The sequence below is a fragment of the Musa acuminata genome, chromosome BXJ2-11 (assembly GCF_036884655.1).
Source record: "Musa acuminata AAA Group cultivar baxijiao chromosome BXJ2-11, Cavendish_Baxijiao_AAA, whole genome shotgun sequence".
NCBI classification, from domain to species: Eukaryota; Viridiplantae; Streptophyta; class Magnoliopsida; order Zingiberales; family Musaceae; genus Musa; species Musa acuminata.
In genome coordinates this window covers 22,631,408-22,658,431 of record NC_088348.1, presented here as the reverse complement: position 1 = coordinate 22,658,431, position 27,024 = coordinate 22,631,408, and the positions used below count along the sequence as shown (strand labels likewise).

The window sequence follows — 27,024 nt, the reverse complement described above, 5'->3', positions numbered from 1 at the left end:
TGGGAAATAATGCTGGTAAGTTTTCTCCCATAATACCTGATTTCCCTGTGGCTTCTGGTACCAGGAGCTTCACTTTTTACCAATAGAATGAAACTGGTGAGCAAAAATTGAAGGAACGCAACCAAAAGGTAATCTACAGATGTGGTCATCTGAAAGGGAGTGTATATAACATGCACTTACTCAAAATATACAAGCAGCACAATGAAATGTTGGCATGTGAAAGTTTACACACCCAAAATTACCAGCAAATTTTTAAGTAGCAGGATCATGACATGCCTGAACCATCAAATTCTTAAAACATTCATGCACTCCAGTTTTGATCATCATTTGCACCTATAAGACACCCCATACTTCATGTGAGATCATTTTCATCTAAAACTTCTTCCTCGGCCTCTTCTTTATTAAGCTCTTTCAGATCCCCAGTAGGCAATTTCCTTGCAAGCCTGATTATCTGCATAATCATTTCAGTAAAATCTAGTCATGCTGATTACAAGCTTCAAAACAAAAACTATCTTCACATATACTGCAGACATTGCAATGATATCTATTATGAAGAACATAATATTGACCAAACAGTAGAATGCAATATGATCATACACGAGTGAAGTGGAGAAGAACTTGAATTTCCACTAACAAAACTAATCAATGAAAGGGATATAAGCGTAGGAAAGTTGGTAGTGTGGAGTTCAACTGAATCAGGAAGAAGATAAAAGATATCATTTGAAGTCTAAGCAGTTAGCCGGATAAACATCGAAAGTATGTTCTGATTGTCCTGATTTCATGTAGCCAAGAAGCAAGGTGGCCAAAACCAAGGTTTGTAATTTCGTACCGTACCAGAGTTTCGAGTTCAACTCGGTACGGTACGAGTATATATATATATATATAATAATAATAATAATAATAATAATAATATTATTATTATTATTATTATTAAAAGTTTAAAAATAAAAAAAGGGGCAATGACGTCGCGTCGTTTCTTCTCCCCACGTGGGGAGAAGAAAACCTCGAAGCCTTCGTGACGTCACAAAGGTTTCTTCGCGGGAAGTTTTTTCTCCCCGCGAAGCCTCGGCAACGTTGCCAAGGTTTCTTCTCCCCACGCCGAGGCTTCTTCTCTCCGTGCGGATTAGGAAAAGTCGCCGATGATGCCGAGGTCTCCCTGCGAAGCCTCGACAACGTCACCGAGGTTTCTTCTCCCCGTGCTGTCACGGAATTAGCTGGAATTGCCTAAGTCGTAAGGCACCCTTATGGCAAAGTCACGAACTTAGCTGAAGTTGCTTAAGTCGTGAAGTGCCCTTGCACCAACTCCTCGGACTTAGTTGGGATTGCCTAAGTCATGAGGCGCCCTTACGACATATGCATCCGCAAATGTTCAGCTTAGTTACAACCTCGTACAGGTCCTAAAGGACTTGTAAAACAGAAAGTTGATAAGATTGAAAATGAGCGACGGACAAGTCTCGACGTCTCGTGAAGAGGGAAGCTTTACAAATAATTCAGCAAGCACTTTGAGTGCAAGAGAGAAAAGAGACGAATGAAAAAACAAGGACTTTAGAAGGTAGAACGAACAGTTATAAGTCCACAAACAACTGCTCATCGGGTGCCGGGCGCGAAGGCAAGTTCCTGTCAAGTTAACGTGTGAACTTGTGAAGATTTTTTAACGCCCGACAATGTACCGAAGCCCCATCTAGCCCTGTGCCACCCGGGGAGTTCCAGGATGCTGAGATGGCCGACGTTTTGGTGTGTTGTTGCGGCTTGCAGAAAACAAGCCATGGCACGCGAAAACAGAGCCATTTTATGGCATTTCGGCCCGGCACGACGAGCGGTCGCACTACAGTGTTGCAACTTGTTCGAACATACATTTTTATAAGCAAAAACACACAAAACCAAGGCAAAACAGGCTGCCATGTCTCTGTACAAGCATGCAAAAGCGATGAACGATTCGTTGAACGAAGTTGTTGTGAGTGCACGACGACCGTTTATGACATTCTCCCCCACTTAAACTGTCGATGCGCTCGTCAACGCTTGTTGGTAGTTGTTGATGACTGCTTCTCCATGTCGTAGGGCGTCTTCGAGCTCCCAACTAGCTTCAGTTCGGGGAAGCTTTCGCCACTTCACCAAGTACTCGGTCTGCTCAGCTCCATTGGGTAGCTTTATCTTGCGATCCGCTAAAATGGTTTCAATTTGTTTTTCGTACGAGGCTCTAGTGGGGGGTAACCGAGTTGGAACACTTCAGGAAGCATCTTGTGGATCTGAATGGTAGGCTTTCAAGTTGCTGGCATGAAAAACATTGTGAATTTTGCTGACAGCCACAACTTGTAAGAAACGTTGCCCACCCTACTGATAATTGGGAAGGGTCTTTCATACTTGCGCACCAATCCTTTGTGTACTTTGTTCCTAAAGAATTGGAGTGATGCTGGTTGAAGCTTTACCAACACCAAATCACCGACTTTGAATTCCTACGGTCGACTTCCAAAGTCTGCCCACCTCTTCATCTTTTTGGCTGCCTTCTCCAAGTAAGCCCGGGCAATATCTGTATTTCGATGCCATTTTTTTGCAAAGTGATATGCTGACGGACTACTCCCAGTATATCCAATAGCTAAGGTGTGAGGAGTTGACGGTTGTTGTCCTGTAATGATCTCGAAGGGGCTCTTGTTGGACGTAGAGCTCCGCTGCAAGTTGTAGGAGAATTGAGGTATGTCAAATAGCTTCACCCAATCTCGTTGGTTGGCACTCACGTAGTGCCGAAGATATTGCTCAAGGAGCGAGTTTATCCTTTCAATTTGGCCATCCATCTGGGAGTGGAGGCTTGTAGAGAAGTATAACTTAGACCTCAACAATTTGAATAGCTCGATCCAGAATCGTCCCAGGAACCAAGCGTCTCGATCACTGATGATATTGTGTGGGACTCTCTAGTACTTCACCATATTCTTCATCATCAACTTGGCCGCCTCCTCTGCTGAACAGTGTAGGGGTGCAGCAATAAAAGTTGCATACTTTGAAAATCGATCGACCACCACGAGTATCGATCCGAGTTCCCCTACTATCGACAAGCTTAATATGAAGTCCAAGGAAATGCTCTCCCACGGCCTTTCTGGTACAGGCAACGGCTCAAAAAGTCCCACTGGCTTCCGTTGCTCCACCTTGTCTTGTTGGCAAGTGAGGCACATTCGAACATATTCCTCCACATCAGTCCTCATCTTCGGACAGTAGAAGGTCCTCTCCACGAGAGCCAAAGTTCTGTGAATACTTGGATGTCCAACCTAAAGGGAATCGTGATACTCTGTTAAGAGTTCACGCCTCAAATTATCCACCCGAGGAACATAAACTCTATTCCCTTTTGTGTAAACAATTCCCTCCTGGACCCAAAATGGTTGTGTCTTGCCTTCTTTGATAAGCTGCATCAGGATTACTGCTTGGGGATTACTATACAGTCCATCCCCGATCCTGGAAAGGAAGTTAGAGTGCAACTGACTTGCTTGGCCTCTGCCCTCCAACTGTATGGTATTCACTCGCTCCACTTTCCGGCTCAATGCATCGGTCATGACATTTGCCTTTCCGGGCTTGTACTCCATTGCCATATCAAACTCAGTCAGGAAGTCCTGCCATCGTGCTTGCTTTAGGGAGAGTTTCTTTTGAGTTTGGAAATAGCTCAAAGCGATGTCTGTCCTCAGCACAAATTGCAATCCAAGAAGATAGTGCCGCCAAACTCATAGATAGTGGACCACCGCTGTCATCTCCTTCTCGTGCACCGGATACCGTCGCTCGGTCTCGTTGAGCTTGCAACTCTCGTAGGCCACTAGGTGACCTTCCTGCATAAGTACTCCTCCAATAGCGAAGTCTGAAGCATTTGTATGGACTTCGAAGGGCACCTTATAGTCCGATAATTTGAGCACCGGTTCTTCCAACACAACAGTCTTCAGATCTTAGAATGCAGCTTCACATTTATCAGACCACCTCCAAGGCTACTCCTTCAGCAACTCCGTTAGTGGCGTTACGCACTTCGAATACCCCGCTATGAAGTGCCAATAGTAGTTGACGAAACCAAGGAAAGATTTCAGCTCTGGCACCTTCTTTGGAGTTCGTCATTCCGCAACAGTTTGCACCTTTGATTTGTCCATCCGAATGGAGCCATCACCGATTCGATACCCCAGGAATAAGATCTTCATTTGAGCAAAATAACACTTCACCCTTTTCACGAACAAAGTGTTCTCCCTGAGAACCTTGAAAATTGTTCAAAGGTGCTGAACATGCTCCTCGAGTGTTTAGCTGTAGACGACGATATCGTCCAAGTAGACGACCACAAACTTATCCAAATACTCTTTGAATAGTTGGTTCATAAGAGTGCAGAATGTGGCTTGAGCGTTGGTTAAGCCGAAAGGCATCACCAAGAACTCAAATGCTCGATACCTGATCACGCAGGTAGTCTTCGTTTCGTCGCCTTCAGTAATGCGCACCTGCCAGTACCCTGATCGGAGGTCAAGTTTGAAGAAATACTTAGCTTTGCCCAATTGGTCGAATAAGTCCGCGATGAGTGGGATGAGATATTTGTTCTTCACCGTCGATACTTGTTCTTCACTGTCACTTTGTTGAGGGCTTGATAATCGACGCATAGTCAGAGGCTCCCATCTTGTTTCTTTTGGAAGAGAACTGAAGCTCTGAATGGTGCTTCGGAGCTACAAATGAGACCATCGCTTAGTAGTTCATCTAATTGCTTTCTAAGCTCTACAAGCTCTGGAGGGGACATGCGGTAGGGTGGTCTCGTTAGAGGCTTCACTCCTAGCTCCAGCTCAATATGAAGATCCACACCTCTGCGTGGCGACAGAGTCTTTGGCAACTTGGGTGGCATAACGTTTGTGAACTCCTTCAGAACGTTCGCCACCACAACAGGTTAATGAATGGCCTCCTCGTCGAGTGGCTCTAGCTTCACAGCAGCCACGAATGTTAATTCGCCTTTTTGTACCCCTTTCTTCAGTTGTAATGCTGATATCTGTTGGGGGTCCCTCGTTCCTCTTCGAAAGACGGGAACCACACAAGGGTCGTCACCTCCCATCATACATAGGGAGTTTAGGGACGACATTGGCACCAACTTCAACGCATGCATAAACTCCAGTCTAAGAATTACTTGGAAATCGTCCAATGGCATCGCCATCATGTTCGTGCTCCCGCTCCATGTTCCAATCTTGATGGGGACTCCTTTTGCCAGCTCGGAGATCCGCTTGGCCTCCGAGTTCACCGCCTTCATCCGACTTGGGTTCTTCTCCAAGATCAGCCTAAGTCGCTTTGCTTCTTGATCGACAATAAAGTTGTGGGTAGCGCCCGTGTCCACCATTGCAGGGGTTGTTTGGCTATTGAGCTTAATGTCCACGTACATCAGCTCGCTACTCCTAGCTTTCAATGGCTTTGCCTTTATATTCTCCCCCACTTGACCCTGCAATGCATTCAACAAACACATTGCTCCCATTCGGGGACCTTGCGACTCCTCATCGTCTCTACTGGATTCTGAACTGCTTGAACTGAGGGTAACAACCTTGCACTTGTCTGATTTGGGGGGTGGGGGCTTTGCCTTTTGAACTTAGTCTTTTGTGGGAACTCTTCTTCCTTTGTTCGCCCTTGGGCTCTTTCCCTCGAGAATATTTTGGAGGGCGATTTCCTGAAGATTGTTTCCTTATCCTCAAGTCCTCCAAGGAAACAAAGTCAGTGAGCCTTTCTGCGATCGCAATTGCTCCGATCGCATCAGTGACATTTCTTCGATATAATTCTTGTTGAGCCCATGGTTTTAGGCCATCGAGGAAGCTGAACAGCTTATCCTTCTCGGACATGTCTTGTATGTCCAGCATTAGAGCAGAAAATTACTTCACGTAATCTCAGATGGAAGTACTTTGGCGGAGTTGTCTCAACTTCCTCGCGACGAACTCTATGTTCTCGGGTAGGAACTGAGTTCTCAACTCCCGCTTTAAGTCCTCCCAAGTGTCCACTCGACACCGACCTTGTTGGATCTCCTCCCAACGGGTTCGCCACCAAAGTTTTGCATCCCAGTTCAAATACATGGTTGCTATTGAAACTTTGGTATCTTCATAATCAGGCCTTGTAGCTCGAAAGTACTGTTCCATGTCAAACAAGAAATTCTCGAGCTCTTTTGCGTCCCTAACACCTCCATAGCAATGATGCTCAAGTGCCCTCAAGTTTTGTAGCGGCATAACGCGGGTGTTGCTCCCTCCCGTATTTAGTGCCCTTGTGAGCGCTGTCACTCTGGAAGTGAGTTCTGCCACGACTTCGTGCAAATGTTGCATGGAGTCTTTGGTATCATCCGTCAGTCGATCGATTAGGGCCTCTACCCCAAGAAGCCTTCGTTGGCCTTAGTAGAGTTCCTCCAAGCTTGCTTCAAGAACATCCAAACGGGTTTCTACCGCTGTGAGTCTCTCCTTATAGCTCTTCTTCTCGGTTGGCGCTCCAGATTGCGCCTCCTCCGCTCGCGGAGAGTAGCCAACTTCTCGCTCCACCAACATGAGAGCGAGTTTACACTTGCAGCCCATCTGCGGCTGCTTGGGGCAATGGTCCGGCTTGCCCCGCCTTGCTCGATTCGTCACGATGCTTAGCCATGGCGATATTGCAAAGTTTCTTCGCTGCTTGCTCGAATTGCTTACTTGCTTTGATACCACAATGTCAAGGACTTAGCTGGAATTGCCTAAGTCGTAAGGCACCCCTGCGGCAAAGTCACGAACTTAGCTAAAGTTGTCTAAGTCGTGAAGCACCCTTGCACTAACTCCTCGGATATAGCTAGGATTACCTAAGTCATGAGGCACCCTTGCGACATATGCGTCCGCAAAGGTTCAGCCTAGTTGCAACCTCGTACAGGTCCCGAAGGACTTGTAAAACAGAAAGTTGATTAGATTGAAAACGAGCGACGGACAAGTCCCGACGTCTCGCGAAGAGAGAAACTTTACAAGCAATTCAGCAAGCACCTTGAGTGCAAGAGAGAAAAGAGAGGAAGGAGAAAACAAGGACTTTAGAAGGTAGAACGAACAGTTGCAAGTCCACAAACAACTGCTCATTGGGTGTCGGACACGAAGGCAAGTTCCCGTCAAGTTAACGTGCGAACTTGTGAAGATTTTTCAATGCTCAACAATATACCGAAGCCCCATCCAGCCCTGTGCCACCCGGGGGGTTCTAGGGTGTTGAGATGGCTGACGTTTTGGTGTGCTGTTGCGACTTACAGAAAACAAGTCGTGGCACGCGAAAATAGAGCCATTTTTGGGCATTTCGGCCTAGCGCGACGAACAGTCGCACTACAACGTTGCAACATGTTCGAACATGCATTTTTACAAGCAAAAACATACAAAACCAACGCAAAACAAGCTATCATGTCTCTGTACAAGCATGCAAAAGCAATGAACGGTTCGTTGAACGAAGTTGTTGCGAGTGTGCAATGACCGTTCGTGACAACGCGGATTAGGATAAGTTGCCGACAACGCCGAGGCCTCGTCACCTCAGACGAGGAGGCGACATCTCATCTACAGCGTCTGACGAGGGAAGGCGACGTCGAATCGGGATCGTCAAGGGAGAGCGATGTTGGATCTCCAGGTTATCCCTTTTCTTCTCCCTCTTCTTCCTTCTCCCTCGGCTAATATCGCTCGGTAGCGGGTGGCGTTGGTCGAAATCGACCGTCGCCGATCGATTTTGGGTGGTAACGGGGCGGAAATAGCCTCAATCGATAGTATCACCCAGTAGTGGGCGGTCCGCTTATTGGTCTGCTGGCGGACCGGTACGTACAACCCGGTACGGGTGGTATCATTTGAAATTAAAAACCTTGGTCAAAATATGAGCTATCATATTATAATTAAGGATGACTATCTGTTCAAATTATTGGTATACTTAAGCCTGTGTGCAATTGTAAAGTTGCACATATTTGACCTGAACATTCGGAATTCTGGGACACAAAAGTAATCTTAGCTTACAAGGGTTATAGGTTGCCCATGGTGTCCTTTCCTAGCCCCACATTTGTGGGAATATTATGCACTATCTGCCTTATCATCCTACAGCTAGCCAATTCCCATTATCAGGCTGATGATAGAAACCATCAACAGCTCAAGAAAAAAATTACACAGGAGAATGGCATCAACATTTTCAGATGCATGCATGGTACCTCTAAATTTCAGTCTTTCCAGAATGTCGTCAAACATGCATGTGCTATTAAGATTCTATGTGCAAGCCTCCATCTTGGAACCCAAATAAAGCAGTCTATCAACAAGTGGTTTCTGTGATGGTTTCTTAGAACATGGATCCATCATGAACTTGCACAAAGAAGTCTAAGGAGCAGGAAGGTTGAAACATTTTTCTTAATTAAGAGACTCATTGAGGCAAAAGCAACAGACATAATCAAAGAAAGAACTTCCTCCATGCCAACAACAATGTTGAATAAATTAATAACTGTACTAGTGTCTGCCGTACTGAATCATACCGTCCTGGGGGGTACCGCTCGGTACACCATACCGTACCAGTACCGAGCCCAGGTCGAAATATCGATACGGTACGGTATTGCGAACCTTGAACTGTAGTAGTGCGCACTGGAATATATTTTATGTGTACACAAATCAGTGAACACAAGTTTTATTCCTAAGGAATGATCCATAAGTCCTGGTTTGTTTGATGTGACCTATTACATATCACTTTGGTCACAGATGACCTAAAGCAAATGTTGGGACACATAACATGACTAATTCTTACGTATTTATAAGAAGGCAGCAATGATTTTGAATTTACAATATATAGCAAATAGGTGAACATGTAGTCATGCAGAAGAATTTCTCATGTACTACCAGTTATTGCTCTTCGCTATCATTTTAATCAGTTATTGCTCTTCGCTATCATTTTGTAGATAGGCCTCAGCTTAAATCACTGTGATGCCCTTCTGATAATATTCTTTGTATATGCGCTACCAGTTATGTAGCTAACGATCATCTGGACACCAAATTGGCCTAAGCTTCCTTCACATTGATCTTAACAACTATTAGACGATATGAAGATTCTAAATTAGCATGAGCAGATGGAATTCTCATGTACAAGGTAATAGAAAGTACAGGCCTAACCTTACACAACCCTTTAAGGTGCTAATGAGCTATTTGTCATAACCATGCAGCACATGCCACAGGACTAATGAACCCTTGTAAGGGTTGGTACAAGTCAGTGGTTGGAAAGAGGGGAAATAAACAGGAACTTGTATGGACTGCTAAAAAGTTGTTTGGAAGCTTTTTTTGGGCATCATAAGAGATGACCTCAATCAATAAACAATAGGGATACATAAATTTCATGGATATACCAATTGTCTTGAAAAAATGTCAACAGCTCCTAGTGTTGCAAAGATCAAATAGTACATAGGAGCAACTCTCGAGGAATCTGGAACTCAATTTGGGATATACATATTTTAGCATCAATTCAACTTGACAAGGTACTTCCATCTAATCTCCTTGATGGTCCATTGATTTAATATGGTTCTTATGAAAAGTGTACTCATATTTAAGGATTTAATATCCATATTTAGGGTACTTCTCTTGCTGTCTACAATTTAGTTCATCCACAAACAATAGGCATCAAGAACACCATTTATGCACCCATATGTAGATGTTTTATATCATACGAACTTATTTTTCTGAAACTATGTTCAAAGTAACTTCTCTCTGCTTCCAGATTAATTAAACGACAGATAATAGCCATCAGAAAAACCATGTGTGTATATTCATAATTGGATCATGAGAAGAAATAAAAAAGATCCTTAGGAAAAGCATACTTCTGAAAAAAGTTATGCTTCTTTAAACGTGAAAAAAGAACAAGATTTGTCTTCCCCAACTTTATTACCATCAAATGAAAAATCTCCTCCATGATATAATTAAAGAAAACCATTGCCACACTAGGCTTCAGAAGGGTATTTGATTAGACATATTATCCATTGTGGAATAAACTTGGGAAGGGTATCAAATCAGAGCACTTAGTATCCATTTACATGCGAAGCTCCTTAATACATTATTAAGAACCCATGTTGTCACAACCCGAGTCTGATGAGCCAACTGGCCAATAACTCCATTTTAGTCCTTCAACTACGGACCAAAATGCTTAAGCAGGAGTTAACGTAGTACACTCATCAGACTCATATAAGTCAATCATACACATTACCCACTTCCGATGTGGGACTAATGGGATGTTACAATACCCCCAACTCAATTAGCTTGATGTCCTCGTCAAGACCCAACATAACCCAGATCGAACCCTAGCATAGTGCATGTGAGGTTTAATTCAGTGGTGGCTCCACGCCGTGATGAGTTCTCAACTCCATCCACGGGTAGCCCTTTCCTACTCGAGCCCTCTCACCCTGCCCAAATGCTAAGTTGGCTCTGATACCAAATGTCACGACCCGAGTGATGAGCCAACTGGTCAATAACTCCATTTTGGTCCTTCAATCACGGACCAAAATGCTTAATCGGGAGTTAACATAGTACACTCACTCATAAGCCAATCATACACATTCCCACTTCCGATGTGGGACTAATGGGATGTTACAATATCCCCAACTCAATTAGCTTGACGTCCTCGTCAAGGCTCAACATAACCCAGATTGAACCCTAGCATAGTGCATGTGAGGTTTAACTCAGTGGTGGCTTCACGCCGTGATGAGTTCTCGACTCCATCCACGGGTAGCTCTTTCCTACTCGAGCCCTCTCACCCTGCCCAAATGCTAGGTCGGCTCTGATACCAAATGTCACAACCCGAGTCTGATGAACCAACTGGCCAATAACTCCATTTTGGTCCTTCAACCACGGACCAAAATGCTTAAGCGAGAGTTAACATAGTACACTCATCAGACTCATATAAGCCAATCATACACATTGCCCACTTCCAATGTGGGACTAATGGGATGTTACAATACCCCCAACTCAATTAGCTTGATGTCCTCGTCAAGACCCAACATAACCCAGATCGAACCCTAGCATAGTGCATGTGAGGTTTAATTCAGTGGTGGCTCCACGCCGTGATGAGTTCTCAACTCCATCCACGGGTAGCCCTTTCCTACTCGAGCCCTCTCACCCTGCCCAAATGCTAAGTTGGCTCTGATACCAAATGTCACGACCCGAGTGATGAGCCAACTGGTCAATAACTCCATTTTGGTCCTTCAATCACGGACCAAAATGCTTAATCGGGAGTTAACATAGTACACTCACTCATAAGCCAATCATACACATTCCCACTTCCGATGTGGGACTAATGGGATGTTACAATATCCCCAACTCAATTAGCTTGACGTCCTCGTCAAGGCTCAACATAACCCAGATTGAACCCTAGCATAGTGCATGTGAGGTTTAACTCAGTGGTGGCTTCACGCCGTGATGAGTTCTCGACTCCATCCACGGGTAGCTCTTTCCTACTCGAGCCCTCTCACCCTGCCCAAATGCTAGGTCGGCTCTGATACCAAATGTCACAACCCGAGTCTGATGAACCAACTGGCCAATAACTCCATTTTGGTCCTTCAACCACGGACCAAAATGCTTAAGCGAGAGTTAACATAGTACACTCATCAGACTCATATAAGCCAATCATACACATTGCCCACTTCCAATGTGGGACTAATGGGATGTTACAATACCCCCAACTCAATTAGCTTGATGTCCTCGTCAAGACCCAACATAACCCAGATCGAACCCTAGCATAGTGCATGTGAGGTTTAATTCAGTGGTGGCTCCACGCCGTGATGAGTTCTCAACTCCATCCACGGGTAGCCCTTTCCTACTCGAGCCCTCTCACCCTGCCCAAATGCTAAGTTGGCTCTGATACCAAATGTCACGACCCGAGTGATGAGCCAACTGATCAATAACTCCATTTTGGTCCTTCAATCACGGACCAAAATGCTTAATCGGGAGTTAACATAGTACACTCACTCATAAGCCAATCATACACATTCCCACTTCCGATGTGGGACTAATGGGATGTTACAATATCCCCAACTCAATTAGCTTGACGTCCTCGTCAAGGCTCAACATAACCCAGATTGAACCCTAGCATAGTGCATGTGAGGTTTAACTCAGTGGTGGCTTCACGCCGTGATGAGTTCTCGACTCCATCCACGAGTAGCCCTTTCCTACTCGAGCCCTCTCACCCTGCCCAAATGCTAGGTCGGCTCTGATACCAAATGTCACAACCCGAGTCTGATAAACCAACTGGCCAATAACTCCATTTTGGTCCTTCAACCACGGACCAAAATGCTTAAGCGAGAGTTAACATAGTACACTCATCAGACTCATATAAGCCAATCATACACATTGCCCACTTCCAATGTGGGACTAATGGGATGTTACACATGTACCCCAATGTACCTCTATACTTCACAAAGATCCTCATCCAGAAAGGAGGCTGGGATCCATAGATTAAGAAAGTCACTTGTTCACAGATACCAAGTTAAGATAATTTCTAATTTAACAATGTTTGTCAAATGAATGTTGAGCAAGTAGACAGAGTGACTCTTTGTTTATCAGAATTGGCTAATTATATTAAAGATAGTCCAAGGCACAGAAATGTCAAACTACCTACAAAATATTGCTACATACAGACAACAATAAGCTTTCTTCTCCTACGGGAACCTTTGATGAAACACAAACCAATAGCCAATAGAATCTGAAAATGAATTCCGAGATCTCAAATCCAACAATAGCTTAACTAAAATGCCCATCTTATTTTACAGGTTGCAGCAAGTTGGATGAACAACAGGACCATTTCATGTCTCCAAACTCCAAAATTCTCTGAGTAACAGATAAAACTTTGAAAGAATCTACAAGATGCAAATTATGCAGATAAAACTCTAAAAAGGAATTTCAAAAGTCACGAAAGGTCAAATTATGCATATATTATCTAGTGGGAATCTGCAAAAGCTGTCAGTGTTAAAATATACTAGAGATAGTCAAGTAAACAGGAAATTTTACCACATGATCAAGCTGTGTAATGGGACTTGACTGAGCAACACGTTTAATTTCTTCAACATCACCTTCTTCATAAGCAGAAAACAATTTGCTTGCACAACGACTCTGGTCACTACTAAGAAATGCCCCGATTCTGAAAAGAGATGTCACAACGGAATTAGTTGATCAACTTCAGTCCAGACTCGTTGCAGTTAAAAATAAGATATTAGATTAGAACATAATACTTGGAAGTTGGAACATCAAATCACAACAAAGCAAATTAGATTTCTTATTGGCACTTGGTAATCCATTTCAAGGCCATATAACATAAATGTGGAACTCACTGAGAACAATCATTGTAGCACTTCTGAGCTTGCTGGAAATCATGCATATAGAGGTATATGATAATTGCACTCAGATAAGCCTGAATCAAAAGCAGCCAGATTTAGTGATACAACAACAAAGTAAAAAAAAGAAATGATGGGTTCATCTTTAAAAAAATAAGATTTTACTCACATAGCTCCTCCTTTTTACATATAAGTTCAAGACCTGCCTTATCCCAACACAACCATTTTTTCCAATATTACTGACAGCAGCCAGTTACCACCTTTAGTCATTTTAACTGATTCTAACTTAAACCATTAGTTAACTTTCCTGGACTTGCAGATAACACTACAGCCCTTAGTTTAGAAACTCGTGATCACCAAGGACATACCTTCATCAAACCCTCTAGCACTTTCTTCTTCATTTTAACCCACCAATTCATTTGTGTCAAAAAATTAATGGTGTCCAAATAAAGTCCTATTTCCTGGTCCTAGAGCACTAATCACACATCGTAAAGCCCCATAAAACCAAATTGACTGCATCAGGAAGCTCATAGATGATTTGGAGAATGCATGTTTGCAGATCCATCTGAATGCAAGTAACTTCAATTTGTCATTTCTTAGATCTGATCTTTCTTCATCTGAATGGTAGATTTATTTTTCTTGATTTTTTAGATGTGAAATAAGAGGGTACACAAATCTATAAATTACAATGGACCACAAGAAAATGCTCAAAAAGACACCATATTCCTTGAAGATCCACTTCCCGTTGGCATTCTGTTATCATAGGTGCGATAGTGTAATAACAAAGAAAAATAGTTTTGTTAGGATGTAAATGGCATTACATTGGTACTCGAAATGCAAATACTAAAACTGAGGAGCCCATATGTAAAATCCCTAAATGAAAAACAAATAAAAAAATTAATACAAGTTTAGGAACAAAATTCTAAAAACTTGGTGTTGTGTGCAAAGATTCATTCAGTAGAAAACTTCAGAGCCATTGGATGCAACATGTATTCTGTTTAGCCTGATCAGGAAATGAGACTATTACATGAAAATAAAGACATGTTACAGCCCACATAAGGTACATGACAGATGCTAAACGTTGAGACGTAAGCACAGTGAGAATATACCAGCATTAGTATAAAGAAAAAGCTAAAATCAGTATGTTGTTCACATCAGCATGTTTGACCATATGGCTTCAGTGCCATAATTTTACTAAATTACAAAGAACTAACAAGTTGGATGGTTGAATCAAAAAATCAAGGATACTCATGTCCAACAGATGCTTAACTAACAATCTGGACAGTTAAATAAAAAAACCTAGGACACTCTAGACCACTTCATAGTCCAGACAGCTAGATCTTTCCAGTAGAAAGTAACAAATGGAGTCACATCTAGTGAAGAAGAACCAAGCATGATTTTATTTTATTTTTGTCATTTGACAGTCAAATAATAGAAAAAAATAATAAATATATGTATATGTGTGTTTATATATATAATTATATATATATATATGTATATATATATATATGTATATATATATATATATATATATATGTGTGTGTGTGGCTATTTTCCAGGAGTCATTATAGGGAACTAATGAACCACACCTTGCACTGACTGTTGACAGCATGACACTTATCAGCAGCTATGCCCCATCTTAGAAGAAATGTTGCAGCATCAGCATACCTGCAAAAGCAACTTGTGAATCAAGGAAATGTTGACAAAATTCCATATATCAGAATGTGCACAATATTTTACTATAGTTGAAATAATAAAAAAAAACTATACAATTAAATTGCAGTTCACTGGAGGGTATTCAAGGTGGAGGAGAAAATAATGAAAAAAACATATCCTTCTCTTCATGGTTCATTGCAGTTATTCATGGTGGATTTAGATTGCAGGCACCATGAACCCAGAACAGACCACTAGCATTAAGTTACAACAATACTAGCACATAAAAGTGATATAATACATCATACATGTAAATATTCATTTAGAGGATTTCAGTTCCACACAAATTTCATGTGGAACAAAGATGTATAATACCAAAATATTGAATAATGAATATTATATTAACAGTCACTTCATCAATAAAACGAATAAGGGAAGCAACAGTCCTTTGTTTAAAAGTTACCATGTAGTGTGTACTCAAGAAAAAGATAAGGCCACTGACTTACCACATGCTCAAGGAACAGAAGAGGGAACAACTAAACTAATTGATCCTTATTCAAGAATAAAATGATTGGTAAGTTCAAAAGGCAAAAAGGCACTGAATGAGAAAGGTAAAGTTCGTCTAGCATAAAAAAATCAGCTTTGGGTAAAAAATTAGGTCCATATTAACTTAACTAATAAACTTATTACATCTAAGAGACTGAGATTAATCTTTATGTGAGCCATGGATGATACTGAAACACATGCCTCGGGCTGTTTCTTATGGCACTATTCTGCCATATACCATCAACAAATACATTGCATAACAATCAAGACTTAAAACCTCCATGGGAGCACAATGCGGCCAGCATCATGGCCTGATATTTGAAAAAGTGAACTTGACAAGGGTTCTACTTACAGATATTGACCTTGAAGTACTAGGTTGTGAAACTAGCCATACTTTGAGAAAACTTGCACAAAGCTATGCTCTCTAATATCTTAGTGATGGAATGCAAATTGATAGCTTTTGATGGTCCACTTGTCTGTTAGATCCAACATGAACTTATATGAAAAAACTATAACAGCATATAATAAGGCATTTTAAGCTTTTAGCCTGCACAACTGATTTGAATGAGAATGTATTTGAATAATATAGGACAATGCAGTTGTCGAATGATATAGCTTTATGAAATTGTTTTAAGTATGCATTACTATAAACCAGAAGGTTCTACTAACCAAGATATACTTATAATGCATTATTAGACTATTACATGAAAATTTGCAGACTTTAACAATACTAAGAAGAGTATATATATACATAAATTACATGTTGAATTCATGAAAATCATATACTAAAAGTAATGCCTGGATGTGAACCTTTGCACCTTTCAAGTTTAACATAAACACTTGTGGCAGCACGATATAAATCAAAAGCCATTTGCTCCCTTCCATCTTCCTCCAGAATAACACAAGCATCCATGTACAACCGAACAGCTTCATCAGGGACCACATCTTCCAAGGCACTAAAGCCAATCCCGTACAAGATAAGTTTCGTATGTGCTATTCGACCAATACAGTTTACATCATTTGTACTTACCTAGCACCCTTTGCTAGAGCATCTGATGCAGGCTGTGATCGTCCACATTCTCTGTATAACTCAGATGCCCTTCTGTAGAAGTCAGAAACTTCATTCCAGTGACCAAGCTCTTTTGCTAGAGCAGCAGCAGATTCCATATGTTTTGCAGCATCCCAAGGGCTAAAAAGCTTGTCAAGATTACAGTTTCCAAATACAAATGGGAAGTATCTTATGAAATTTTAGAAAATGTATAAGGAAATAGGATACGAAGAAATCATTTCTTGACCCTTGGAAGCCTTCTCAAAAGCTTCTTTTGCTTTCTCATTATCTTTCCTGAATCTGTAGCCAATAGCTTCAAAAAATTGTACTTATAAGCAAGACAAGGAGCAATTCTCGCCAAAAAAGGCCAAACTAATGTTAACCAACCTGCTTGCTCATACAATGAGGTAGCGTTCTTCCAATCAGCAGTCCATCTTGTAAAACTGAGTTTTGTTCTGCAGTATATGTAAACAAGAAAAAATGATTATAACAATTTTAAACAATTTTTCTGTCTTCGAGTTGAAATTTCCCACTTCTTCAATTCTCAAAATAATCCACAACCAATTTGAGACTCTTCTTTTACATATTTTTTTTTCTTTTCAATTCTAAATGTACCTAACAGGGAAAATGCAGTATATGGTCTCAACATTGAGTTTATTAATGGCAAAAGATATCCCATGTCAATTTTGAGAACAAATGTTATGTAAAGCATTGACATGAATCTTTTGATCTGTACTACCATAACCAAGCTGCCACAAGTCATAGAAACAAATTTTACCTATAAACGTTTATTTGGGCCTAGTGGTAAAAATGAATGATGCAACGCAAGGGTAAAGTTCACTCATGCTAGGCACAAGTGCATCTTGTAGCATAAGTTTCCATTTTCAGCTTCTAGATAAATAATAAGTTCAATAAAAAAAGATTATTTAGTAGTTTCCATTAACATAAATTGGGAGCAGAAAAAAATAACCATTGCCAAAAGATACCACTATCATTAGCTTAAAGCAGTAAAAGAAATATATGTATTTAAAGATCAAATATGCCTTCTTTACTATATTATCCTAATAAGAATTCCTCTACATCCTCAAATTTCTAATTAATATTACCATCTAATAAATGCATTATTAAAGAGCTAAATCTCATCGGAACAAGATTACATGTGTTTTAGGCACTAAACATTTTGGTTTCATGAGGGTTGCTTTCGTATGCATCTGAGGAACACATTCAATAACTTATTAGATGAATCGAAGCAGAAGTATCATTTAACAATTCATTATGCATTACCAACTATGATACCGAGGGGTAATGCAAAATGAATTTCGAAAGAAAGCTAATAGTAGGAAAGGAACGAACTCACGATAAAATTTTAATAAGATCGAAAAGAATGCTCACCACCAAGTTTAAAATCACAAAGGGATACAGAAAAATCACCACCCCAAGGATAATAAACAAGAATACAAAACTAAAAACAAAAAGACTCAACACTCAAGGACGCATCCAAGAGATACAAAGTTTAAGAGAGCACTACAAGAAAGCTTCTGCCAATATCATCAGTTTCTAAAGTTCTTTCTAACCCCTAAACACGAAGATAAGTACTAGTGCATGAAATAACCCTTCAGGCATAGGGAATTTTGAAATTAAATGTTTTACAGTTGGTAACTAACTTCTTTAATACATTCCTTGGTCATGAAGAAAAGTACCTTGAATCAGTTGTAACTTTATCCAAAAAATATGCTCATGAGCTGTCATATTTGAGTGGGCTGAGTTGAAAACTATGGGGCAACATTATGGGCTGAAAAATATACCATAGCATCAGCAAGGTCCATATGAGCAGATTGTAGCAAATTAGGCACTCTCGTGTTAATCTCCCCTGGTTGAAAAAGACTTATCCTCAAGTCCTTATTTGTTTCGTTAGCATGATTATGAAAAGGACTTAAATCAGCCACATTAAATGTTGGGGACACTCCGTAATCTTCAGATAACTCGATCTCATAAACAATTTTTGTCAATTCTCTTAAGCACCTTGAATGGACCATCAACCTTTGGTTTCAATTTTTCAAATTTGCCCGGTGAAAACCTCTCCCTCCTTAGATGAATCCAAACTAAATCACTTGTATTAAACTCCACATGTTTTCTGTATTTATTGGCAGCTTGTATGTACATCTCATTTTGCTTTTCTATGGTTGCTTTAACATCCTCATGCAGCTTAGTTGTCGAATAAGGGACTAAGTCTAAAAGACCAGTAGGATTATCACCATAAATAACCTCAAAAAGACTCTTACCAATGCTATAATGCATAGAACGATTGTAGGCAAACTTAATTTGTGGAAGAATAAGATCTCATTGCTTAATGTTCTTACCAACATAACTTCTAAGTAAGTTTTCTAAGCTTTTGTCCGTTACCTCAATTTGTCCATCGGTCTGTGGATGATGCGAGCTGCTGAAATTCAAAAAAGTATCCAGCTTCCTCCAAAGAGTTCTTAAAAAATGACCAAGAAATTTAGAGTCTCGATCAGACACCATAGTTTTTGGAATACCATGCAATTTAACAATTTCCTTAAAATACAAATCAATAATATGAGATACATCATTTGATTTATTGTAGGGAATAAAGTGAGACATTTTTGAAAATCTATCAATAACAACCATGATAGAATCCTTGTTCCTTTGAGTTTTTGGCAGTCCCAAAACGAAATCAAGACTTAAATCCTCCCATGGAGCATTTGGCACTAGTAATAGAGTGTATAAACCAGAATTTTGACTTCTTGTTTTTACCAAATGACATACTCAACATTGCTTTACATGTCTCTCTACATCTCTGAATATTTTAGGCCAATAAAAATTTGATTAAACAAGAGTTAGAGTCTTGTCCCTATCGAAATGTCCTCTCAAAACACCACCATGAGCTTCAGCTAGAATTACTTGTCTCAAAGAACAAGATGGAACACACAATGCATTAGCTCGAAAAAGAAAACCATTAAAGATAGAAAATCGTTGAAAGGAACCTGATGTGCAATTCTGCTATATTGAGCCGAAATCCACATCATTCTCATAGAGATCTTTGAATGTCTTAAATCCAACCGCTTTAACTTCCATTGCTAATAATAAAGAATGTTTTCTGCTCAATGCATCAGCAACTACGTTTTGAACACCAGATTTGTGCTTGATTGTAAAATTATAAGATTGCAAGAACTCTACCCAAGCTACATGCCTTTTGTTTAGCTTATGTTGGTGATTAATGAACTTTAATGCCTCGTGATCAGAATATAGGACAAATAACTTGGCAAGAAGATACTGACTCCAATGAGATAAAGCTCGATAAATGACATAAAACTCCTTGTCATAGGTACAATATTTCCTTCTTGTATCATTCAACTTCTCGCTAAAAAAAGTAATGGGCTTTTCGTCTTGACTCAGAACAACTTCAATTCTACATTAGATGCATCACATTCAACTTCAAACACTTTTTCAAAATTAGGTAGTACTAAGATAGGAGATTCGGTCACCTTTCTTTTAAAAGTTTAAAAGCATCATTAGCCTTACTAGTCCATTTGAATTTATCACATTTCAGACACTCGATGATTGGAGCGATAATAGAGTTAAAACCCTTGATGAATCTTCTGTAAAAGGAAGTTAAGCCATGGAAACTCCTCACATCATGCAATAAAGCAGGTGTTGGCCAATTGAGAATAGCTTCTATCTTGCTTTGATCTATCATGATTCCATTTTTCGAAACAACATACCCCAAAAACACTACATTATAAGTAAAAAAATAGCACTTTTTCATATTAGCATAAAGCTTTTGTTGTCTCAAAATAAAAAATCTCTTTAAGATAATTCATATGCTTGTCTTCGCTTTTGTTGTACACCAATATATCGTCAAAGTAAACCACAATAAAAGTCCTAATGCAAGGTTTAAGTATATAATTCATAAATCTCATAAAAGTGCTAGGAGCATTAGATAGCCCAAATAGCATAACCAACCATTCATATAATCCTTCTCTAGTTTTAAATGTTGTTTTACACTCATCTCCAAGCTTTATTCTTATTTGATGATAGCCACTCCTCAAATCAATTTTAGAGAAAATAGAAGCACCACACAATTGATCAAGTAAATCATCTAACCTTAGAATGGGAAAACGATAATCCACTATGATTTTGTTGATGGTGTCCGTACACATTCTCCAAGAATCATCCTTCTTAGGCACCAACAAGACTAGAACCGTACAAGGACTCGTGCTCTCCTGAATTAACCCATTTTTCACCAATTCATCCACTTGCCTTGAAGTTCTTCATGCTCCTTAGGACTCATTCTATAGGCTGTCTTGTTAGATAGAATAGCTCCCGAAATAAGATCAATATGATGCTGGATTTCTCTTAAAGGTGGAAGGCCATGTGGAATCTCTTCCGGTACAACATCTTGAAACTCCTCCAGGATTAGTTTTGTGATTGCTGGTGTCTCCTTGTGTTGTTCATTCTCCTCTACTACCACTAAAGTCAAAACATGACCACCCCTATCTAATTCACCTTTGAATTCACCATAGGATATAAAAGCACTGACTTCCTTCTTTAGTACACTGATTTCAGAAGGTTGTAATGGAGTTAAAATAATCCTCTTTTCATTTACTTTAAAAGCATAAGTATATTTGTAGCTATCATACAACACCCTTCTATCATAATGCCAAGGTCTACCTAACAGCAAATGACAAGCATCCATAGGAGCAACATCACACCATACTTAATCTTTATAATATTTTCCAATAGAAAATGAAACTAAACATCTTTTAGTTACCTTGATGTCATTCCTTTTTGCAGTCAACATAATTGGTAAGGATGTGGATGAGGGATTGTGTCCAACTTTAGCTTCTGCACCATCTCCAAAGATACCATATTCTTAAAGCTGCCACTATCGATGATCAACAAGCACACCTTGCCATAAGAAGTGCATTTAGTGTGAAACACGTTCTTTCTCACCCAACTTTCATCCTCAGCCACATAGGATACTTGTAAGCTACATTGCAATACAATAGACAAACCATGATCAGCATAAGTAACCTCTTCCTCATCATTATCGTATTTTGGTTCGTCGTCGGCTTTATCATCTCCTCTATCACTATGATCTTCAACCAAAGTAACAATTCTTTTATTTTGACAATCTGAAGCAATATGTCCAAAACCATGATATTTGAAGCATTTTTGACCACTTGGGGCAAAAGAATTAGGTGTTTTTTTGTTGCTAGCAGATTATTCACCCTTGTCTTACACCTTCGATATCACCTTGCTTTGGACAATAGGCTTGGAGCTTCCTCCTTTGTATAGCCTTATTTTGAACCATACCGAGAACTCTTTTTAAACTTCTGTTGCTTTTCAATTTTTAATGCCAACTTGTTCACATCATTTAAAGGCCAATATGGCTGCAGTTGAACAACTTTAGCAATCTCATACTTTAGACCTCCTAAGTATCTTGCAATGGTTTGCTCTTTTGGTTCCACAAGCTCTCCTTTTAACATGAGATTATCGAATTCTGCTGTGTACTCCTCCACACTAAGATCTTTTTGCTTGACACCATGGATTTTGAGAAAGATCTCTTGCTTATAATTGTCAGGTAAATATTTTCTCTTCAGTTCCTTTTTCATTTTCTCCCATGTCACGATCTTATTCTTCCCCCCACATTCTCTTTGTTTCTTCAGATTTTCCCACCAAAATGATGCATTCCGTTTGAGTTTGAGTGCCACAAGTTTTACCTTCTTTTGTTCTAGTGGTTCATGAAAATCGAAAATTCTTTCTACTGTATTAAGCGAATCGATAAAGTCATCAACATTTATTTTGCCTTCAAACTCTAGAATATTCAATCTTGGGTTGTATTTGTTCTGCCACTCGTCTTGAACTCCATGTCTTGCCCAAAAACTTCTCGACTCCCTTGAATGAGGTGTATCATCATCAGAAGTAAACTCTTGGACATCAATTTTATGCTGGTTGTTCTACTTTGAAGTTCTTCAATTTTTTTTTTTTTTTGTGGACTATGCAGCAATCTTCATAGCTACAACCTCAACGACTCAATATCAACTTCATGGCCACTACCTTCACCAACTATATTTTTTCCATTCCGCCTTGCTATGATCTCTAACATTTAGCTCTGATACCAAACTGACACCGGAGGGTAATGTTGAATGGATTTCGGAAGAAAGTCGATAGTAGGAAAGGAATGAACTCACGATAAAACTTTAATAAAATAAAAAAGAAAGCTCACCACCAAGTTTAAAATCATAAAGGGATACAAAAAGATCACCACCCCAAGGATAATAAACAAGAATACAGAACTAAAAACAAAAGACTCACCACTCAAGGACGTATCCAAGAGATACAGAGTTTAAGAAAGCACTCCAAGAGAACTTCTGTCAATATCATCAGTTTCTAAAGTTCTTTTCTAACCCCTAAACACCAAAATAAGTACTACCGCATGAAGCAACCCTTTATGCATAGGAAATTTCGAAATTAAATGTTTTACAATTAGTAACTAACTTCTTTAATGCATTCCTTGGTCATGAAGAAAAACATATTGAAATAACTGTAACTTTATCCAAAGAATGTGCTCATGAGTTGTCATATTTGAGTGGGTTGAGTTGAAAACTATGAGGCAACATTATGGGCTGGAAAATATACTATAGCATCAGCAAGGTCCATATGAGCAGATTGTAGCAAATTAGGCACTCTCGTGTCAAACTGTCAAAAGAGCCCAACTGCCAAAAAATTTGGCATGCTTTTGATAAGCGTAATAACAGGCTTTACAATTATTGATCAAACAGCAACAACATATACTTCAAAACCTTGCTCTAGTGTACTCGTTCATCATTACTGTCAGTGTTCACCTTTACAATCATTGATCGACTAACAATAGTATATACTTTAAGATCTTGATCTGCTTTCCTCTTCCATCATTACTGTTACTCTTTTACCATATTGCTCCAATACACGTAAATTGTCACAGCTCAGTTTACTGACCAACCATCTACATAAATCTATTGCCTAGGAAAGCCTCTAGGTCCAATGCAGCATGTTGTTATGAAGGAGATTGGAGATGATGTCAAACCCGACTGAAGAGTAGACCATATCAGCCAGGCCAGCCAGTTTAGGGACTTGAACAGACCTGTTGGGGGCTATCCTGGGCAACCAGCTCCAACTCCAGCAGGGCTTATCACATGTGGCTGCTGATGTAGCAACTTATGTGAGATATTTTCACCCAGAAACAACAATGACTCACAATAAAAGCTTGGTACTTTAATTGGAAGGTCAATGGAGGCTCCAAGTATGATTTGAAAAACCTTTTTCCTATTATTAGTAGGACAGCAATCAACAACAAATTGGAAGGACTTCACAATAAAAGAGAAACTCCTAAATGGGATAGGAGTAAGAAAAAGTACAGAAGCAGGAAGTAAATCCTGACTGCTCAATTGGGACGGGATTGAACTCCAAGTGAAGCTGGCTAAGAGCTGTCGAGCCTCATCCAGCCTAGACCAGGATCATATAGGCTGGAAATAGATGCAAATAGTATATCTTATACGATTCACTTTTCTTAACAGCAGTTTATTGTTAGTCTTCCAGCAGTTTGGGATGGTTTAGGAATCTAATAACAAAGTAATTAACAGAAATAATCAAAATTACAACGACATCAGTCCTTCAAAAATTAGAGCTCGCTTGAAATAGGAGAGATCTTACAAAATATATAAAAGAATCAAGTTGTGCAAACTATTTCCTTAGCAAGATACAGGAACAACTAAAGGAAAATAATCATATACTTCCACATCCTAGAGTTGGTCTTGTTAAAACACAATACATATTTCATCTGCATTGAATCGACGCCACTACCAATATAAATTGACAAAAAGCCATATTCTATTGTATCGACGCCACTATTATGAAATTAATCTGCCAACAGAATGACAATAAAAGTCTCCTTTAATATAATGTGTGACATTTACTTCAATGACTGCCTATATCCGATCAACGTCGTCACATACATTTCTAAAACTCAAACGTCAATCTAAGCAAGGAACTAAAAGATAAGAGTTTTCAGGGTTTTGTGAGGATTTATGCCTAATTTCAAACCAACATGATTTCTGATCTGATGAATGGATCCAGAAAAGAAAGAATCGATCACAATAATAACATTAAACGAGATTATAAGAAACATCAATATCAGGTAAAACGAACCGGGAAAAGGAAAGCCCGAAAAAAAGATTGACGGAGAACAGAGGAAAGAACAAAAAAGAGAGTGATCATGGGGTAGATGAAGAAAAGGGCTTACAATTTGTCGGCCTTGGCCATGAGTTTATCGGGATCGGGAGTTGCCATGGCCGCCGCCGCCTTTTCGCCCCCTTCTCGGCTTCTCCCACGGTCCGTCTGTAAAGAATCAGATCCGAACGCGGTGCAGCTCCCCTTCTTTACGGCAAACCTCCAATGCCATCGTGGATTCAGACTCTCTGAACCATATCCAGTTAAATGGATATGGACGCCAAGCCTGGGCCGTTAAATGGGCTAATCCCAAAACTCTCCGAAAATGCCCGACCCGTATCCAACTAACAGACTTTGAAGTACCACATCCGGTTGGCGCAGACTTCGACGCCAAGCCTGGGCCGTTAAACGACTCCCAAAACTCTCGTAAAATGCCCGACCCGAATCCGACCCGAAGTGTTTTTCGTTTTCTTTTTCGGGTACGGATCCTTAGCGTCGATCGAGCTGACATGTATTGCCACCGAGTCCCCGGTTAAACATATAGGGTTTTCATATAATATACAAACAGATGTACATATATCAATACTACTGTATCTAATAAAATAAAATAGAATTGGACGTCATCTTTTTTTTTTACCTGGTGAGAATTTTCATACGCTTTGTTTCTCTGGCAGAAAAATATACCTTTCTTTAAACGTCTTCCTCATTCATCTTTTGAAGTTTTTCTTTCTCAACCATTTAATTTCTTGTTATGTCTTATCGAACAAAAAGATATACCTTCAAATATCTTTATAAAAATAATTGACATCATCCATGTTGAATATTTGTTCGAATAAAACATTTATGATCTAATATCAACTTGTTGGGAGGAGAAAAAGCTCAAACCAAACGAGAAATCTTAAAAATTAACAATCAAATAAAAATAATAAAATTTATATAGTTTAGCACTCCTTACCTATCTTCACTTTAGAGAAAAACTTAATTATTCGATCATTTGAAATTAATTCATATACTTTTGTGTTAACCTCAACTTATTTTTTTTTTTCTTTTTTGTCATCATTTCTAAATTTCTGATATCTTCTCCCCCATCAAAACCTATAGCCTAAAAATACATGAAATAGATATTGAACAATCAAACCTTAAATTTTGAGGTTTTTTTTTTTGCTTCATAAGAATTACTTTCCAAACTAGAATTCTTTATGATCTAAAGAATACTGGCTCTAGAAAAAAAAAAAAAAATTGTCCCCAATACATCACTTATGAATCAGTAACTATTTTTATTTACGTGGGATCGGTGTTACAATATTTTTTAGTCTTATTCAAAAGCCCTAAATGAACATTGTTTCTATTTTTGGACTATTAACAAACCTATTTTCAGCTAATTTAACCTAAAAAAATGAGATTTTTTAATTTTTATTTTTGATCAATTTAAGATGTAATTATAATTTTTTACCTAAATTTTAATGAAACCTTAACAAATACTAGATAAAGCCCTAAATAATGATAATTTTTACTCTTTTTGGACCATCGAAATGTTTATTTTATGTTAATTTAACTTTAAAAACCTATAATATTTTTTTTAACTTTTAGCAAATTTAATGTGGATACAGAATCAGTTTAGGTTAAAAATCATTTGAATATTATTAGAATTGGTTTTATGAAATTTTTAGAATCTTTTTGAAATTTTAGTTATATTATTTTTTGAATGAGATTATACTATTTTTAGTGTCCTATTTAATAACAATGTAATTAAGATTTTTTTCTCCAAAAAAATTAAATTTTTTATGAAATCTTATAAATGTCTAGAAAAGCCCTAATTGACCATTGTTTATATTTTTGGACAATTAAAGGATTTATTTTTTTAATTAACCGAATCTTAAAAGCTGAAATTATCTTATTTTTACTTTTAGATAATTTAAGCTGAAATTATAAATTTTTTTACCAAAATTTTCATGGAACCTTGAAAAAAGCAGATGAAATCGTAAAAAAAAAATAATTATTTCTATTTTAGGACTGTTAAAAAGTTATTTTTAATTAATTTGGCATTTCAAAATCCTATATATTCTTTTTGTTTCTATTTTATATAGCAAGGGAACCACGATTTATATCACAGAAATTTCCTCTCAACTGAAGCCGAAAGCTCCAAAGACCTCTGGCTTCTTTATTACTTCTTCCGCGAAAAACGGGTCCCGCACTTGCTTCCTTACCGGGTCCACCCTATGTTACCAAACCCGCATTAACATCGATCGGGTTCGGAGGTTCG

General features: G+C 39.1%; 1 protein-coding gene across 1 annotated transcript; it reads right to left on the bottom strand.

Annotated features, from left to right (window-relative positions):
- Positions 1-142: 142 nt before the first annotated feature.
- Positions 143-24,999, bottom strand: LOC103971457 (gamma-soluble NSF attachment protein). The gene is made up of 9 exons (XM_009385482.3): positions 24,835-24,999; positions 16,917-16,984; positions 16,758-16,842; positions 16,512-16,670; positions 16,300-16,437; positions 14,872-14,950; positions 13,280-13,359; positions 12,960-13,089; positions 143-451 (listed from the first exon to the last, which is right to left on the bottom strand). The coding sequence occupies exons 1-9, from the start codon at positions 24,879-24,881 to the stop codon at positions 353-355; spliced, it is 885 nt and encodes a 294-aa protein (XP_009383757.2). The 5' UTR covers positions 24,882-24,999; the 3' UTR covers positions 143-352.
- Positions 25,000-27,024: the final 2,025 nt, after the last annotated feature.